This window comes from Beta vulgaris, chromosome 2 (genome assembly GCF_026745355.1).
Source record: "Beta vulgaris subsp. vulgaris cultivar EL10 chromosome 2, EL10.2, whole genome shotgun sequence".
NCBI classification, from domain to species: domain Eukaryota; kingdom Viridiplantae; phylum Streptophyta; class Magnoliopsida; order Caryophyllales; family Amaranthaceae; genus Beta; species Beta vulgaris.
The window spans coordinates 52,816,877-52,836,958 of record NC_079203.1 but is presented as its reverse complement, the minus strand read 5'-3'; the positions used below and the strand labels follow the sequence as shown (position 1 = coordinate 52,836,958).

Genomic DNA, 20,082 nt, shown 5'->3' with positions numbered 1-20,082 from the left:
GGAACTAAAGGCAATATAACTTCGAAATCTACTCCATTATTTTAAACTTTAAGCCGTAAAATGAGATTTTTATGCGTCAATAATGATCCGACTGAAGCATTGCCTAAACTCTAAACTCTAATCACCAAACAGGACCAATAACTAGTTATAACTTACTATATACTTGTATGACAACTGAAATCCTCTATATTATATGATTATGATGTATGATACCCTAGCTACAACTGAAATCCTACTAGTCCATGCAGTTGCACAACCACATTTTTTTTTATGAGAAAAGACAACAAAATATACAAATAGTTGTATGAATATAATAAAGACCCCCAGCTAAGAGAGCGTTGCAAGATGTTGAGACCTCCATTCAATATCCTCCCATCTGCCCACATTCATTGCTCTCTTTTTCTCTCTTTATATGCCCTCTTCTCCCTCTTTCATTTGCCCTATAGCTCATTCACACACAAAATTCTAAAAATTCTCACTCTCTCTCCTCCCAAAATAAAACAAAACAAGTAGTGTAGTAGGAAATATAAACAATAACAAAAAAATATGGTAACAAATTCAGTAAGGCTAAAATATGTGAAGCTAGGTTACACTTACCTAGTGAACCATTTCTTAAGCCTACTACTTGTACCCGTTATGGCAGGGATACTTGTAGAGATCCTTCGGGTCGGACCCGAAGAGATTATTTCTCTCATTAATTCACTCAAATTGGATGTTATACAAGTCTTATGCTCCACTTTTCTAATAATTTTCATTCTTACGGTTTATTATATGTCTAAACCGCGACCTGTTTACCTTGTGGATTACGCGTTGTTTAAGCCTCCATATATTTTTCGAGTTCCATTTGCAACTTTTATGGAACATAATAGGCTTAATTTGAAGGGTGACCAAAAAGCAGTAGAGTTTCAAATGCGGATCTTAGAGCGTTCTGGATTAGGTGAAGAGACATGTTTACCACCGGCTATTCATTATCTTAACCCTAATCCTACCATGGAGGCGGCTAGAAATGAGGCGGAGATGGTTATTTTTTCTGCTGTTGATGATTTATTGAAAAAAACTGGAGTTAAGACTAAGGATATCGATATTTTGATCGTGAATTGCAGTTTATTTTCACCAACTCCATCACTATCTGCCATGGTTGTTAATAAATACAAGCTTAGGAGTAATATTAAGAGCTTTAACTTGTCTGGCATGGGTTGCAGTTGTAGTCCTATATCTGTGGACTTGGCACGGGATCTGTTGCAGGTAACTATCTATCAGTCGATATTTATGCTAGCTCCTTATTTTTTTTATTCGATAGATAGAGAGTACTTTTTTTTTGGGTTAGATAATATTTATACTATTATAACTTATCATAGTCATGTGATTCCCTATCCAATTTCTGGTAAGAAGCAAACTCAAATACCTACCTATCTCATGAAATATGTGGGACCTTGGCAAATGCTCGAGAGCAAATAATAACCGGTTAAATCACGTTTAGTTCATGATTTTTGTGTCTTAAAAAACGAAATTAATTACCGATTTTCTTTTTTTTTTGTTTGGTTGAACCTCTCATCAATCTATTTCCTTTACTTGGTGGTAATGGACTCCCCCAATTTGTCACCTTTTCCTCTCCCTTAGGCACCACCGAGCTAATCTGTCAAGGATAATACTCCAATTTTTCGTTTAATTTTAACCGTTGGTTACTTTGTATGTTGATAAAATGAAAAAGGAATTGTCTAAAATTAATTCTAATAGTATAATTTTTTGTAACATTTACTAACATACTTTAAGAAATACGTGATTCATGAAGTAGAATTTCAAAAATTATATGGCTTCTAAAATAATGGACTACCTGATAATTGTAGTAGATATTTTTCTTGCAAGTAATTGTTGGAACATAAAAAAAATCTGAAATATGCATTTAATTTTCACTAATTATTGGTCCTTTAGTGTGGAATTATAGGTAGTTCACTAATTTGGAGGCCCTTTAAATAAAGGAACAAGTCAGCATAAATTAATACTCCAGCTATATTTATTTATGGCATGTGGTAGTAGTACTTGGACTGATCAGATATACAGGCTATCTGAGTTGCTTATAAAAAAATTGACTCTAAATCAATTTCAATTGCTTAAATTATTTGTCAATAATATATGTCCTTCGTTCTAAAATAAATGAAACACTTCTTTCTTAGCTTGTATGTGAGAGTTTTTTGACAGAACTATTTTACTTATTTCAAAATGAAGTCTTCAAATTTTCCAAGGTGGAAATTTTATTAACTTCTTTTTTTATGAGGAACAGATAATTGTGTCTAATTGATATAATAGGTCCATTAGGTTGTTTTAGTTTGAATCAAGTACAGTCCATCTTAAAAGAGAATTTTATAAGTATTTCTTTTATAGCTCTAGTAACTTTTCTTTTCATCATGTTCCATATGCTTATATAGTTATAATTCTACTTATTATAATTTATAATGGGATGCAGGTTCACCCAAATTCATATGCCTTGGTGATAAGTACAGAGATCATAACCCCAAACTACTATCAAGGGAAGGAGCGAGCTATGCTGTTACCTAATTGTCTTTTCCGCATGGGCTGTGCTGCCATGCTTTTATCAAATAAGCGCAAGGAAAAAAAGAGGTCCAAATATCAACTCCTTCATGTCATCCGCACCCATAAGGGTGCGGATGACAAGGCTTTTAAAGTTGTCTATCAGGAGGAAGATCCCGAGGGAAAAGTTGGGATCTCCCTCCAGAAAGACCTCATGGCAATAGCCGGTGATGCATTAAAATCCAATATCACTACGATGGGTCCCTTAGTCCTTCCAACCTCCGAGCAAGTCCTCTTCCTCTTTTCGCTCATCGGAAGGAAGATATTCAACCCAAAATGGAAACCTTATATACCAGACTTTAAGCAAGCATTCGAGCATTTTTGTATTCATGCTGGTGGTAGGGCTGTAATTGACGAACTTCAAAAGAACCTCCAACTCTCCGCCGAACATGTTGAGGCTTCTAGGATGACCTTACATAGGTTCGGGAACACTTCTTCATCCTCCCTTTGGTACGAGCTTAGCTACATCGAGGCCAAAGGAAGGATGAAGAAGGGAGACCGTGTTTGGCAAATAGCTTTTGGGAGCGGATTTAAGTGTAATAGTGCAATTTGGAAGTGTAACCGTACAATCAAAGCACCTACTGAAGGACCTTGGGATGATTGCATCCACCGATACCCAGTCTATATACCCGACGTTGTGAAGCTTTAGAAGGACATTTACACAAACAAAAAAAAGTTGTATCTTGATTTTTCTGTCATTATATTCATATATATTGTCAATTGTTGATTAACTATATCTAGTTATTTATATTACAAGATCAGGGGAGAAAAGATCCTTAGTGATGATTTTAATTAAAATTTAGTTGTCATAATTAAAGGTTTCTGATGAAACCGATTATCATGTATCTATGCATGTTACTGTTAGTTACTACGTACCATGTTGTATATCACACAAGGAAAATTTATAGAATCTTACGTTATCTTCACATTTGTCATGATATTGTTGGTTAGTTGTAACTTAACACTAAAATTTCTTTGAAAGTAGAATAACTTACAACTTATATTTGTTTGGCTTATTTCTAGATATGGAAATTGAAGTTTCGTATGAACCAACTTTCATCTATAGTAAATTTTATAAAGTTCTCATACTACTATATGTTTATTTTCTATTACTCCCTCCGTCCCATAATATAGTACCTACTTCATTTTTGATATTATATGTTTATTTTCTATTACTCCATCCTTCCCATAATATAGTACCTACTTCATTTTGATGGGTCAAACTTTAAAATATTTGACCGAATATTTTCATTTGTACATATAAAAAAACATATTCATGTGGGATCTTGTTAGATTCGTCTCACTGTGTAGTTTCATAATATGAACTATTTATATTTTTTATTAATACAGAATTGAAAATATTAAAAGTCAAAGTTACGTCTTGGAGACCATGTAAAAAAGAAATAAGCACTATATTATAGGACGGAGGGAGGAGGGAGTAGAATATGCATTTATTACTTGGTGGAATTATTTTTATACACAAAAAATGATACATCAAGTTCTGATCTTGGGTCCCAAATCTAATCAACTTTTGCAACATAATAAATCACAATAATAAAGAATGAAAAGCAAAAAGGCAGAAAAAAAATTAAAGACATGGGATTTTCCAGAGTAGCAAAATTACAAATTAAAGATGAGATTGCATTGACCTGTTTTTTTTTTTTTTTGTTTTTTTTTTTGCTGACAAGATCTTTGTGTATTATTGACATGATTGACATGGTAGTTTAATTGGTCATAGTAAAGTAAATTATGATAACTAAACATGAGAATGCGTTGACATGTTCATTTTGCAAAAGTTTATAGCAATAGGAGGTAAATATTACAAACATGTTTTTTGTATTTTTTAAAAAAAATAAGGTAAGAAGAAATCATATAAATTGCTCTTAAATATTATAAGGTAATAAGGGGGAAGGGCATTGAAACTTCCTGCTAAGGTGGGAAAGTTTACCCGATAAACCACTCTGATCTAAACCTAATTCGACAATAGTAAAGTTTAGAGTTTGGATTTTCAGCATATTTGATTAGTTAACCTCATTGATCTATTTAATTAAAAGGGTCAAGTTAAGGTTTTCATTTCCAACTCGAAGTTAACATGGTATTTCAATTATCTAGAAAATCTCAAAACATTGCTTGGTAAATGTAAATAATTAGTTTAATTTCGATTTATATTTTAGTAACAATTATTATTAAATGGGTTAAACTAAAAGTAAATTGTATATTTAAATAAATGCAATTACTGTTGAGTTTACTTTCCAACTTGTTTGTTGAATTGGTTCAGATTTAAATTGGGTAATTTTCAACTTGTTTATCATCGGCCCAAATAAAAATACAATTCAATATGACTTGTCAACTAGCATTGTTTCTCGTCAATAACCTTAAAGTTCTAAGATACATAGTCAAAAGTAAGAGTGTTAATGGATTGCTAGCTAGTCAAAGGCAGTACACATAGAAAATGTTATCTGATATGGGATCATACTATTCGATTATACTATTGACCTAACCCAACCCAAAATAGTAGTAGTATATATCAAGAATCAGTTCAATGATATGACTTCCTATTTCCGACATGAGAGACCAAGGGTCAAACCTTGGTGGAAGCAAAATTTCAATATTGTTGGGACGAAGGGGGGTTTGGGGATTGTTGGGCCTTTGGATGAGTGGCCTTGTCTTGTGCGAGGGCAGTCCAGAAGAAATTCATTTTACCACGGGTTTTCAAAAGGGAAAAAAAAGTAATATATATACTACTCGTGACTGGATAGGACAAGTAGCTAGACAAAGGAGTAACTGCAGAGGACATTTCATGGGAGACTGCGAACATAATTTTGTGGAAATTTAAGTGGAGGCTGCAACATGCAACCCCCCAAAATTACTTCAAAGTACTGGAATAACTTGTAGGTCTCTCTCTATCTATTTCAAAAGAAAGCTCCATAACTTACACTTTCAACTGGTAGCCCTGTTGTAAGTTTTAATAGTGAAAGATACCCAAGATTAATCCGACATGCATACTCCACTCATTTTTGCAATTTTGTATATGGAATTTAATGCAAGAGGAAGGTTTTCTATGTCTCTTCCTCTTTTGAGTAGATGATCCAATAAGAAATGAGAGTTGGACATTTAGCATCATATTACCAGTTTACCACCCAATGGAAAAAACTTTATCTACCCAGTGGGTTAAAAACCCACTATAAATAAAACTAATTTAAATTTCTATTTCTAGTGGGTTAACTACTCACCTGATAGATATAGCATTGCCCTTAACCCAACCTATGCACAACATCGTAAATACAAATGATGTCTAAATGTGGATAAACTATAAATGAGTACTAATAAGATGAACATAAATAAGTAACTGAATGAACTTATACCTTCTTTAGAGATTGATAATGTGTTATGATGTTTCACTCTGATTCCATAATAAATCTTTATTGGGTGTGTATATGTAGTTCTAACTCTTTTATAACGGAGAACCTGATCATATACAAACTCGGTGAGATTCCTCTTGGAACTAATTAGGAATAGATAAATTGGCCCACCAAATACCAATATACATACATAAATCTTATTCTAGTCTTCCTCACTCCTCTTTTAATGAAGGACAAATTCATGTGTTCCCTATCAAGAGTCTCCCTCACTTGTGGAGCCATTAACTTTTATATTAAAATTAAAGATCATAACATCTTCAATCACTAGGCCCTCTTTTAGATTTTCCAACTTGTGATAATCAACCATGTTGAGTTTCTTATCATAAATAAACATCATATCCTCTTGCCACATTATAGAGTTACAATGAATATAAGCACATAATTTCTTGACACTATTCATTATCGCATACCAAACAAGCCATTGAAGTTCACAACATAATATATATATAAAATAAATAAATAAAAATTATTTGATATGTTGGGCCATCCAAAATAATTTGATATGTTGGAACCAGGACAATGCGTGGCCAATTTGGAAAAGATAATCCAAATATTCCTATTTTTTTGGGTAGTTGGATCAACAAAGAAGTTCCTAAGTGGCTAACCGTAATATCAATATGTACGACAATAAATTTAGATACTAGTCTCTAACACCAACTAGCCACTAGGCAACTACTAAAATGAAGGTAATCGAAAATTTCAACACCTATTCTTGACAAGTTATATTTTATAGCAACTCAATTTCAGTGAATTTTTTGGACTGAGATTTTATTTACACTATTACTTCAAACATTATTATTTATTTTAGGCGACTTAAAATCTTAATACCTACTCATTTAAGGTGACTGAAATGCGTTGCGAACATAGCTAAGTTGAAAAATTATGTGACAATGTCACTATCATAACAATATTAATACCAATAATGTGATACTCCTATTACTCGTGTTGTCTTATATTAAAACTCACCATACAATTGTGGAGGTTGGTTGGGAGCCACCTTCACAGTTTTGCCGCACATCAATTTTCAGAATTTATTCAGCCGTGCGATCCAACCATAAAAAGTAGTTGATCTACCATTAATTTTATTTTAATTTGGTTTGAGATATCTCAGCAAAAGTACACCACTCCAGTTCATACTTCTCAACAGAAAACTAATACATTTCCAGCAAATTTTTGGTTGGGCTAATTTAATGACAATTAAAAGGAATTGGTCATTGACATATCAAAATATTATTTGGACAATGTTTACTCGGTTGAAAATTCCTTTTTTTTCTGAAGTAACATTACCTACCAATAAAAGGACCAAAAAAAAAAAAGTTTAAACCACATAATTATATTGACCTTCTATGTACCATTTGATTTGGATGTGTATAATGTGTACACTATTGATCGCTGCACTTCGATCCTGCTCTTTAGGGATGAAATCCGAACTGATTTGAACTGAAGTGAAACTATGAGAGAAAGGTAGTTGAGCTGAACTGAACTGAAACTGTGTACAGAGACTTTGTGCACTTACAACTTGTTTCGTGGGTGGCGGTAAAAAGACAATACTGTAAAAAAAATCTTGAAGTAATTCAGAAAAACGATAATCATGTACTTAAGATATAAGTTTCCAAGCGGATTAGGCCAAATAACGGTGATCAGTTCCAATAGATGTATTTCATGTATATCTATTATCTAAGATAACATCAAGGCCAACAAGGTCGAATGAAGTTAGTTTACATGTTCCAGTGAAGAGAACTCGCCCTAAGTAAAAACATGCGACTAAATGCGTTGGTGTCTAACTAAATGTGATATACGCTATTGACTAATAAAAACTTGGGCACATAATGACCAGCTTTTTGGAAAGGAAATGCTATTGCCAAATACAAAATTGGAGTACATAACATGAAAAGGTTATTACCTTCGGATGTCAAAGAATATTCATTCACCAGTAGTCATTGCAGGAACATTTTCCATTTTTGAAATGGTGAAATCTCTTAGCATCTCTCATGACAATTTCCCTACCTACAATATCTGAAATGATCTTGAAATAATTGTGGCAATCGCCACAAACGCGAAGGTTCTTGATGATACGAAGTGGCATGCGTGGTGCAGTAGTAAGAAGTGCATAGGTGCAAGCAAGTCTCTCACTATGCGCCATAATAGCTTCCTGTTTACCCTCCTGATCAATGTCATGAAGAACAAATTTGGTCTCTGCTATATATCCAGCTTCCTTTACTGTTTCTTTTAACCCCCTTAATACTGTATAAATCCTGTCATTCTCTGGATGTGATCTATCACCGGCTCTGTATTCATGCTTTGTATGTTCCAATGGATTATGCTTTTTCACCTTCTTCTTTGGGGCTTCTTCCCTAATGGGTACGAGGCCATCTTTCAACTCTTTAGTCAAACGAGTGGGATCCAACTGCTCCACAATTTCAGCACAACGATCCCCGATTTCTACATTTCCTTGGACTCGAGCAATATTCATTAAGCTTTCCCAGACATCGACACTTGGCTCCACAGGTAAGTTCTCGATGAACTCTAATGCTCCATCTAGATTACCGGCACTGCCAAACATGTGCACTATGCTAGCATAGTGAGCCATGGTTGGAGCGATGCCATACGTCTTGGACATTGAGTCAAAATGTAGCAATCCCTCTGTTACATCACCAACAACTCCACAAGCATCAAATATACTGAGAAATATCTGACCATCTGGTTTCAATCCTGCTTCCTTGAACTTGGTGAACATATCAATGGCATCTTCTCCAAGACCATTTCTGGCAAACCAAGTAATCATGGTGTCCCATGATGTTAAGTTACGCTCATGCATATTTTTGAATGTGTTATAAGCGTCCGTCATTGAACCACATTTCCCATACATCTCCAAAATCCTATTAAAAATGCTTACTTTAACAGGAGAATTAAACCTGATAAGATGCTGATGAACATCTTTTGCTTCTTTTAAAGCTTTGGCCTTCCCACATGCATCCATTAGAATCAAGTAGTGAGGCATATCTACAAAAAGCCCCCTCTTGCTTATTTTTGTCATCGATCTCACAGCATGGGCAAGATCCCACTCCTTGCACAAAGCATCTAACTCTTCAAGTGTGCCCTCAACATCATTATCATCATCAAAGTCATCATTTCCAGCTGATTGCCCGTGAAGGGTATTACTTACCTGTGGCTGTGGAACTATGTTAGGATTGTAAGTTCCATTCAAATTCTGCTGACGTGGGGCCGCACGAACATCACGATACCCACTAGAACTTGCCAAAGAGGTATTTGCTTGGTGATATGAATTCCAATTCGATCTATTGTCCACATGTTCTTGCTGGTAACCACCAGGAGGGTAAGCTACTGCATTCCCCATATACATATTACTCGCAGTCTGGTGGTTACTAATTGGCTGAAGTGTTGCAGTTTTCCCTTCATTAGAGTATCCAGTGTGTTGTACATTTGCTTCAATTTTTTCCATTGTATGATGACCAAGGTTTCCTGCACTCGTCCAGTCATTTGTAGTATAATGACTTGTTGGGCTAGACTGATGCTGAAAGTGTCCTATATTCTGACCATAAGCCACAGTTCCTGCCCTGGGACTGGAGTCACTCGGTTTATGAAAGTCATTAAGATTTTCAGGAATTTTATTAAACCCATCTAAATAATTATCATTGGTAGTTGCTTGAACCATATTTACTCCAAGACTTGAATACTGTCTAACGCAAAAGGAATTTCCTGCACAGAAATTATAGGGTGCATCTCCTCTGCCTCTTCTTTGAAAAGTTGCAATGTCATAACGCCAACTAATATGTCGACCAGAATATTGATTATGGATCCGTCTGAGTTTGGAAAAGAGCGGCCAATATCTTTTCATCTGGATGTACACTCAAATTTGCACGTTAATGTCCTGGCACAATGAAAGAGACAAATCAGTAAAAGAGACAAAATACAAGGGCCATTCTTTTAGGCTGTATGATACCTCCAACAAAGTCCACAGGTTTGCATAACATGAACATGCCAAATGAAGCTAAAAATCCTCTTCTTTGAACAGATAAATATGCTCCTAAATATAACAGAACCACCTCACTCATATCATACAACAATAACACAGCCTATCATATTTAAGTATTACAAAATAACCTACAAATAACTTGAACATTATACAATCATTAATATTTGAATGCAGCAGAAAGTGTCCACTCTTGAGAATGAAAGCAGTGAAAGCTATAACATTATAAATCTTCCTGGAGGTACGCTTAATTCATGGTATATTGGTATCTGTTTTTCACTAATCAGTCTATCATCAAACAGACCTTCCTACTAGAAGTCAAGTTCTGGAAACCATTCGATTGGAGATATAATCTTTCACTGACTTGTACAAGAAAGACACTCTAAAGTCTAAATATATAAGCACAGTAAGGGTGCACTCTCTTCACCTTAAAAAAAAAAAGTTCCAAGGTCATATAAATTCAATTACGTTCAGATAAGTTCAAATAAGTTTAAATAAATTTAATCCCCTTATAAAATGAACTTCAAGAAGTTCTAATAAGTTCATAAGTTCCGATAACTTCAGGAGAATTCAAGTGAAGAAACTGCACCCCTTAATCACAGAATTCAATTCACCTTACAAAAATAAGTTAGAGGGTCATATAAATTCAATTACATTCAGATAAGTTCAAATAAGTTTAAATAAGTTTTATCACCTTAAAAAATGAACTTCAAGAAGTCCTAATAAGTTCATGAGGATTCAAGTGAAGAGACCGCACCCCTTAATCACAGAGTTAACAATAAGGGTGCATTCTCTTCACCTTACAAACATAAGTTCCAAGGTCATATAAATTCAATTGCGTTCAAATAAGTTCGAATAAGTTTTATCACCTTATAAAATGAACTTCCAGAAGTTATAATAAGTTCGGATAAGTTCAAGAGAATTCAAGTGAAAAAACCGCTCCCCTTAATCATGGAGTTCTCAAATCCTCTACAACACATAAGAACATAAATATCAACAAATCCAAACAGCTCTACAACTGCAAGCACTTGAATACCCTTAAAAACAAAAACATATCGTTTCGTATCTACTGTAGATTTTTATTAAAAAATGAACTTTTCATTCAAATTTTGAACTAAAGCTGAAGTTGCAAATGGGCATATTACAAAGAACATATGAGAATTAATGCAATCAATTGTTCAATTAACATATTCCAAAACCAATTAGTTGTTCATATTCTAAGCTATAACAGTTCACTAATTACAATCACATTCTCACGAAAAACATTTGCCCTAGATAAAATTGATAAGACAATCAATTGTTGTTACTATCATAGAGGTCAATTTACACAAAACCAGAAAATGAGTAACAATAAACCAAAAATGAGAATCAATTGCAAATAATTAATTAAACCCTAAATATTAAACCTAAGTAATGTATAATGAATGAAAGTGTGATTACGCGAATTTGCGGTGCTCCGACGTCGATTGCGGCGGCGATTCTTGTTCCTTCGGTTCTCTGAGTTGTGTTTAGTTTGAGTTTCGAAGAGAGAGAGTGTGAAAGTAAGGATGTCTGATTGTGGAGTTTGGATCTAAATTTTGGGCTTTTTGCTCAATGGCTCGTTTTTATTGTGACTACACTTATATACACACTATGCGTGCGAAATCGAAAGATGAGTTGGTAATTGTTTTGTACTCCCTCCGTTTCATTTTAATCTACACACTTACACTTTTTATCCATGACAATGCAAAACTTTGAAGACATATATCTTTAGTTTTGTATTTGTTAAAATTGTAAAAAGTACATATTAATAAAATACATGTTATGATGAATCTAACAGAATCCCACATGACTATATTTTCATCCGCGTATAAATCACAAATGATGGTCAAAGTGACATTTGTGAATAGTGTAAAATGTCAAAGTGTGTAGATTAATATGAAACGGAGGGAGTAGTTTATTTGATCGATATTTTTTCCTTTTTATTTTTATTTTTTAAACTAATAGAGTGGTAGATATTTTAGTTGTCTATTCTAGTTAGGGATATAGTGGTCAAAAAAGGTGGATATTAAACTCATCAAGAGTTCTCATATACTCCCTCCGGTCTTTATTAGTTTACTTTTTTTTTTTTGCACAGAGTTTGAGGAGAAATGATGTTGTGGATCATGGAAAGAAAGAGAAACTATTAGTTTATATTAAAGGTGAATGTATGTGTGATGAAAGTTAATGGTCTCATTCCAAAAATAGAAAAAAGAAATAGGTAAACTAATAAGGGACATCCCAAAAAAAAATACGGGTAAACTAATAAATAACGGAGGGAGTATAATAGGGATATGCAAATAGTTGTGTACTTGCCTGGGGTTGATATACGCTAATTAATCAAGTGATTGAGAATGAATACGGTCTCGAGTCTCATGAATGTTGAAACTTTGCAATCTAAGCTAGATGGTATCTACGTTGGTTTTCTTAAGTTACAATTGTGATATGTAAATAGTTGTGTATTATAACGACATTTTGATAGGTTACTTTCTAATATTATGAAAAATGTTGTAATTTGTGTCTTCAAAATTGTAATACAATTCTAAGGAGAAAGTAAAGTTATAATTACACTAGAGAAAATAGGTTTTTCTTCTTTTTATATTCTTGTAAGATACTAACCTCCGTATTTGACTTTCACGTTTGCCAACTCACAAATTTGATCATCATTATCTCGAATTATGTATTTGTAAAAGTTATAAAAAATTGATATTATGAAATATTTATTTAGACAAATCCAACATCATCTTATATGATCATTTTTATTTTTATATATTAGTAAAAAAAAATACGATCAAAGTGACGTGTGTGAGTAATTCAAAAGTCAAATTGTTATACTTAAAAAGAAACTGAGAAAGTATTATAGATATATATTCATAAGCTAGCCAATATTTGATATATGCTTTTAAATCGATTGATTATTATAGATATCATGATGAGAAATATGAGCCATTTGAGAAAAGCTTGACCAATAAAAATTTGGCCTCATGATGACTTCGAGGTCATGGGATTGAATCGCACTAGGGACACTTTGGGGGTGAGGTTCCCCTTACCATCCCCCCTTCCTCCAAGGAATTCGACCTGCAAAGCTAGCTAGTTGTACCTATGCGAGGTATCAGTTCAGTAGGTCCATCTTTCCAACTTTAAAAAAAATTGTGCTTCTAAAACCATTAAAATAATACATCTTTCTCACAACTTCATCAATAAACTGCATATTCACATATAGAAAATAACAACATAGTACTGAAAAAGAATGCTAGCCTCTAGCCTTCTACCATCTAATAAACATTCCCAGAAACCATTATTACCCTTCTGTACAAAACAAATAGACCTGAATCAAAAATTAGAAACAAACAAAAAAAATTCCTCTCTCTCAAGTGAGAGATCAACTCTGAATAGGAGTAACATCATCTATCATGCTATGGTCGTCTAACCAAGAGATGATATCGTCGAATACACGAAAAATAACATCATCTGGCTCCCCTTCAAGAAGTGCATGAAATGAATCTTTGTAAAGATTAAGTTTTTTGTCTTTGCTGCTTGCTTTCTCATATAATGCCTTGCTTATCGATGGATCAGTCACTACATCAGCTTCTCCGTGTAGGATCAACAACGGCAATGAGACCTTTTAAGACAAAACCATGATTAAGAATGAGCAAGATTGCAGTAAAATTATGTGCCCCCGTAAAAAATATTAAGAAAAACCAGCAGATTGTATGAGAAATCAGATGTATGTATAGATTATAAAAAGATACTTGAAAATTGAAACTACAAGCCTGTGTTGCTGAAGAACTTTACTGTTATGGCAGTTGCACAAGGCCACAAGGGGTACAGTGGATAGCAGAATTCCCACGAAGACAAAAAGTTCTTGGGAAGTATTCCCTCCGTCCAAAATTTATACAATCACTTTTGGCACAATTAATAAAGGAATTGAAAAGGTAGAGAAAGAAAAAGGGGTGCATGAATGTGAAGCCGAAGTAAGTTCACCAAAAAGAGTTTGTTGCAACTGAACTGGGACATCCCAAAGAAGAATTGTAGCAACTATTTCGGGATGGAGGAAGTCTATGGGGATCTCTATGATCATTTGCACTAGCCTACTGGGTAGTAACCATCTAAAATCAAGATCTCTGCACAATCAACTTAAATTAATTTCTTTCTTTGCAAAATACAACATCTGACTGTGGTGCATACTTTGCCAAAAATAATAGCAGGGGTGACGTTCAAGATTTCACCCATCTTTGCAATAGTTCATAGTTGGTAGTAGTAGCTTTTTCCTTTCATCACCTTTGGTGGTAGTAGCTGTTTTACAGCTGAACAAGCATAGTGTGGCCCCAACTGCAATTTTAGACCATATTGGTCTTTCCCGCTTGGCCCCTACTTCAAGGCTGGACATAATTCTCAGGCAGATATGTGGCTAGGCCCTCCGCCAAGGTCAAAACGGCTGGATTTTGGTCACGACCAGCCTGGCAGCCTAAGATCAGCTCTGAACTGTGCTAAATAATTAGACGCCAATGTTTGGTACTCTAGGGTATCTAAATATCATAATTATCTGTATGAGATTAAAAACCGAAGATTGCAGCACATATCAAGAACAGGAATTCTGATCCTAGACATGTTGTATGCAATTAGCTATGATTAGCTATATACCAAAGGATGCAACCGAGAACCTCCTTCCTTACCTGAATTCATCTCTCTTAACATATAGAGCACAAGCACCCACAAAACTGTGGATCAACTATCAAAATCAAGAAATCTTTGGGGGGAAGAAACGCATCTGCACAAGCTAAGGACTTCAGATAACAGAGATAGCATTATTCATCTGTCCTTACAGTTGGCAGAAAACCTGAAAGGTCATCCACTACTACGTTTTCCATGTTATAATTATCATCAAAAACATATTGTATTATTATGTTTACTCTAACTCTTCAATTGACCTCAAGTATCCGTGTCTGTCATGGGTACGGACTATGGGTATTTTGACACTTCATTTTGGGCCAAAATCATGGGAAAAAAAATTCACAGATAAGCTGAATCAGACACATACATGTATCTGACAAAAGTATTCGAGTCCGAGTAACATAGTGTATTATTAAGGCAATGTTTATTGCTTGTTAAGTTTAGCAACTAGGAAAGATAAGATGACAGGAAACACATACTTCTTCCAGTCGGCCAGCTATCTCGTCTGTTGTTTGAAGCATCTCAACAGCCGTCTTCAGTCGCGGTTTATCTTTGTAAGAAATGACATTATAATCTGCCTATACTCAAGAAAGAGGGCAAAGACATGTTAGGCTTCTGCACAAGCCCAAGCATTGCAATATGACAAAAAAATTAGGAAGAAGGAAAATATGACAAATTATGTGCCATGCTTTCTTTAAAAAAAATTGAATTTCAAAAATATTTTCCAAAATACAAAAGCTCTGGACAGACATTTCCTTCAAAGTTTAGTGCATTTATTTTCATTCAATCATAAGTATGAATATATTGGAAGGAAGAGCATATAGAAGGAGCCGGGGAATAAGTGGCTAACCATCTCTTTCTTCTCACGGAAAGCCAACTCGGCTAAATCTTTTTGTGGAACCAATTTTGATTTGGGAAGGACCTTAGCTAATGCGATTAAAATTTGGGTCAATATGAATGGAGGATACATGTCATCTGCAATCTACACAAAAGAACAAGCATCATCAATTGCATGAGTCTTGCAACACTAATTAACAGCTAGGGCTTGTAATAATAGCTTCATGAAAGGTGAGTACTTTGCACATGGGTGCCAAGAGAACTGCGCCATTCCACGCATTGGGTTGCCTCAGGTGCACCTTAAGAGCCACAGCACCACCCATGGACTGTCCAAACAAAAAGCAAGGACGGTTACAGAACTCTGGTTTTTCTGCGAGAACAAGTTTGTAATCAGCACTCAGCAACTTATATACATATAGTACATGGTACAAGAAATCCGGTGGTTCCAAAGATTAACCATCATAGCAAAACGAGAAAGTCCCAACTTGACAGCATGGATTTCATTATCTATCTATCTATACACAACAATAAAAAAAAGAATTTTTTGAAAACAATTCAAAATCAGTATTAATTACTTCTGATTTAACTGATGTGGCATGTCTGGGAAAAAATAATCACATAAAGATTTCAATTACATTGTGTAGGAATATCGACTCTTTTAATCAAAAAGTTGTATGCAAGATTCTTATCATTTTTTTCCATCACACCTGGCAAGGATAAAAAAAGAATCCACAAAAAACTTAAGCATAGTATCATGAAATAAAATTATTAAAAAAGAAATAATAAACACCATTGACAATGAAAATGAGAATATTCTCGCTTTTCTTTCCACCAAATATATAATCAATAAATGAAAGACATATCACAGAGCCGAAAAACAAAGAATCAACAAAAAGTTAGCAGAGTGACAGATTATTCTCCGTTTGTGATTGAACCCGTCATCAGTGTCATTATATATTGCTGATAGCACTTTGTGTTGGCATCTCTTCTGGCCAGTTCAACTTCAGCTTTTTTATATAAATCAAAATAGCGAAAAAAAAAAAGCGGGAAGAATACATAAAATCCAAGCATCTACATGAATCACTAAAACCAAACGTTCCTGGGAATATATTGAGGGTAAGAGAAGTCCTTGAGTAGCCAGATAAGTGTCCATGGTTACCTTTGACTTTGGAATAGTGTTCAATAACATCATCGATGAGCCCATCAAAACTTTCAATATAGCAATGAAGACCTTCTGAAAGGCCAAAGCCTGGATAATCCATGGCACAAACCCCGTATCCAGCTGAAGCTAATTTTCTAGCAATTCCTGCAAACTAACACCATAGAAAGATTGAACTTTTATAATTGAGATGATTTTCTTTTTAAGATATGAATCATCATCATAAATAAAAACATCAACTTCAAAGTTCAAACCCACAGGAAACAAGGTACTTGCCTTCAAAGAAAAATGTGCATGTGTCTGCATAGCCATGACAGTAACAAATTAATGCTTTTGGAGGAGATGACTCTGGACGCCAAGTTTTGGAGAAAATTTCCAAACCTTTTGAGTTCTTTTCATAACTCTGTTCCACAAAAATAGCAAAGTGTATAGACAATATACAATAAGGTCAATAACAACTAGTGGACGGGATGCCACTTTAAGAATTAAATTTCATGACAACTTTCTGCTAGTATGAACTTATATGAACAGCAATCCAAGACCTTTCATGATGACAGATTGACAGTGAACAGTCAGCCCCTCTTCCCTCACTGGAACAATGCTTCACCGACCCCAGAATCATGTTAAATAACCGTCCCTTGGAGGTCACTTGCCAAATTCTATGACCTTTTGCTCAGCTCTTGTAAAGTGATTAAAATATGGCTATTTGGCTAAAAGTTAGTTAGCTAAAGTTTTGACCAATAAGTGTGATAGTGGCTTTTCACAACTTAATTCTAAGTGAGACGCAAAATCCTTCTATCTCTTGTTCAGCTTACTGAAATTAAGCCGTATAGAGTTTTTCAATGCATACTTGTACGGTTGTACTTGTACCCATTTAAATTACAACACCAGCAGCAATACCCATGTGATTGTGAATCCAAACTCTGGTTGGATGAAAAAGGGTGAGTTATATGTAGCCTTACCATTTACAGAATAAAACTAGCTAAAAGTGCTTTGCCAAAGATCCACAATAAAAAACACACTGTAAAGTAGAATATAGTGTAGAAGTACTAGAAGTTGCAGTACTGAATAGTTAAACATAGACTGAATAGCAAGTCTTCATCTATTAGATATGCTTTGCAATTAGCATAAATGTGCCTATTTTTTTCGCTGGGCATTAGACATGTGGTTTGAATTTCGCAGGACTCTATGAAAGATTCAAGAGTATCGCATCGTTACCTCATCCATCTTTAAACCTTGAGTTGGCATCTGTATCACATCAGAAAGGGACAAACAAAAACAATTGTTAATCCAAAAGAATACGCTCCAAAATGGAGAAAAAAAAAAGTTCTGGAAAATGATAGGCAACCTAATTAGCCCATATAAATCCTTGCAAAGACACTATCTACTTGAGAAGCCACAATATCAACAAAAGCCACTGTTGAAATCCATGAGCAGAACCTCTTAATACCAGGAATTGAAAATTTTTTAATAGAATTAATTTACGTGTTTCATGCCAAAACCGAAATAGTTCTAACGAAGCCAGTCCAATCAATTCGTATACACTTCATCAAACCAACAATTTGTACCCTAGACTCCTAGAGTACAGACACAAATACAGCGAAAATTAGACCATAAGCAAAAATGTAGGCTTCAGTCTAATACAGTTAAGCCAATTATGCTGTGTTTTACTCCTCAAAACAAAAAGTCAAGTAGACATCAACCAACCATTATGTGCCAATTCCATTAATCTAAATACTAAATGACACTGTATTGACCTTAAGCTACACAATTAATAAAAAAACAGCTTGAGAACCGTGACACTAATCCAAAAGCCTATAACAATCTGGCCTTTGATGCTTGTGTTTCACTCCTGAACTCAATGTTTTAGGCAGATATCAACCAACCAATACGCGCCACTTTCGCAATGCCACACTAGATGACACTGTATTTTACTTGAGCCACACAAGACCAACTCCCTCAGGTCCAATATACAATCATCCAAGCACATACTTATCTAATGTCATTTAAGAAATCATCCCCACATATAAATACAACAAACTCCAACCTTTTTATGTACTCCACATAAATATGTAACTTCAATCATGCCAGACCTTGGACAACGACAACCTAAGTAACATACAACTACAATCATACTTCTCTAACATGGCACTCTCTTCCAACACGGGTACATGTCCAAGTGTCCGTCTCGAAAACCCCTCATCCACATAAACATACCAAATCCCCTTAATTCATATACTTAGGGAGCATTTTGTATGATTAATAGAAACGGAATGGAAAGGATTTGGATAAGGAGGGGAAATAGAAATAATAATTGTTACCTTTAATAGTTGTTTGGTATCCTAGTGGAATGGAAACAATCGAGAGGTTTATGATCGAGGAAGGAAACGTGATTTGTTTCCACTATTTTGACAAGGGTAACAAATGGGGATTGTAAATCCCTCCGAAAACGGTATTTATTTGTTACTTAACACTCGTACCAAACAATTAGAAATGGAAACGCTTATTTGAATCCGCTTCCTATATCAATTTTTTCAATACCAAATACCCTCTTAATCTTATACCACTAATTTCCCAATGTCACATTAACAAAGATCAACATAAACTATTCTCTTTTCATACTGTAATACTTCAATTGCAAACTACAATTAAACAACAACCAATCTTTACTAAAGTTCTCATCTTTCTACAGTATTGTACATTTTTTGTAACTACATTGTTCCAAAATCAATCAACACATCCAAAAAAACAACAATCAAACAAAAAAAAAATTGACCTTGAACAAGCAATGATCAATTGAGAGTTGAATGTCCTTAAAAGCCTCACGTGCGCGACGACGAGCAGGAGCTTCATCCATATTAGCGTCGAGAATATTCTTAAGTTCGTCAGAAATTCCATCAAATTTAGAAGATAGAGAAGAAGAAGACATGGGTACTGATGTTTCTCTGCTCTCTTTCTTCGTGGTGTTGTTCTTGCGCACGACAAAATTACAGCAATTAATCCCAGTTCTTCGTTTTCTCGCTGAATTAATCAAAACCCAGTTTATATTATTGCTTGAAATTGCAGAATAAATTACGGGAAATTTAAAAAAGTGCGCAAAAGATTCGATATATATGTACCTACATCAAGAGTAGTGTGGTCGTCGTTGTTGGTGGAGTATGACTTTGTATATTTCAACGCCATGTGGGAAGAAGGAGTGATTTTTATACTAAGAAAAATGTAATTTTGGAAGGAAAAAAAAAGGAAGATTGAGTTGAGGGAAATTTGAGAAAAGGGTTTTGAATGAATGGTAGTAGAAGAGATAGGAAAGGAGTGGAATGTGAGCAAAATAGGGAAAGAAGAGATTTCAAGGAACTTTTGTGGTTGTGGGTGTACTCTTTAATTTTCTT

The 20,082-nt window shown here is 34.6% G+C and overlaps 3 protein-coding genes across 4 annotated transcripts; 1 reads left to right on the top strand and 2 right to left on the bottom strand.

Annotated features, from left to right (window-relative positions):
- Window positions 1-432: 432 nt before the first annotated feature.
- Window positions 433-3,515, top strand: LOC104905984 (3-ketoacyl-CoA synthase 6). The gene is made up of 2 exons (XM_010694659.2): window positions 433-1,245; window positions 2,465-3,515. Exons 1-2 carry the CDS (start codon window positions 547-549, stop codon window positions 3,236-3,238), a joined length of 1,473 nt encoding a protein of 490 aa, XP_010692961.1. The 5' UTR covers window positions 433-546; the 3' UTR covers window positions 3,239-3,515.
- Window positions 3,516-7,584: 4,069 nt separating this feature from the next.
- On the bottom strand, window positions 7,585-11,611 carry LOC104905994 (pentatricopeptide repeat-containing protein At4g32450, mitochondrial). The gene is made up of 2 exons (XM_010694670.4): window positions 11,446-11,611; window positions 7,585-9,903 (listed from the first exon to the last, which is right to left on the bottom strand). The coding sequence occupies exon 2, from the start codon at window positions 9,868-9,870 to the stop codon at window positions 7,939-7,941; it is 1,932 nt and encodes a 643-aa protein (XP_010692972.2). The 5' UTR covers window positions 9,871-9,903; window positions 11,446-11,611; the 3' UTR covers window positions 7,585-7,938.
- Window positions 11,612-13,190: 1,579 nt separating this feature from the next.
- LOC104906001 (caffeoylshikimate esterase) lies at window positions 13,191-20,082 on the bottom strand. 2 transcript variants are annotated; one of them, XM_010694683.3, is made up of 9 exons: window positions 19,813-20,082; window positions 19,470-19,714; window positions 17,912-17,941; window positions 16,970-17,096; window positions 16,694-16,840; window positions 15,774-15,904; window positions 15,548-15,679; window positions 15,177-15,275; window positions 13,191-13,645 (listed from the first exon to the last, which is right to left on the bottom strand). In XM_010694683.3, the coding sequence occupies exons 1-9, from the start codon at window positions 19,874-19,876 to the stop codon at window positions 13,406-13,408; spliced, it is 1,215 nt and encodes a 404-aa protein (XP_010692985.2). In that variant the 5' UTR covers window positions 19,877-20,082; the 3' UTR covers window positions 13,191-13,405. The 2 variants fall into 2 exon arrangements, with proteins under 2 accessions (XP_010692985.2, XP_010692993.2); XM_010694691.3 differs by having other exon boundaries at window positions 19,817-20,081.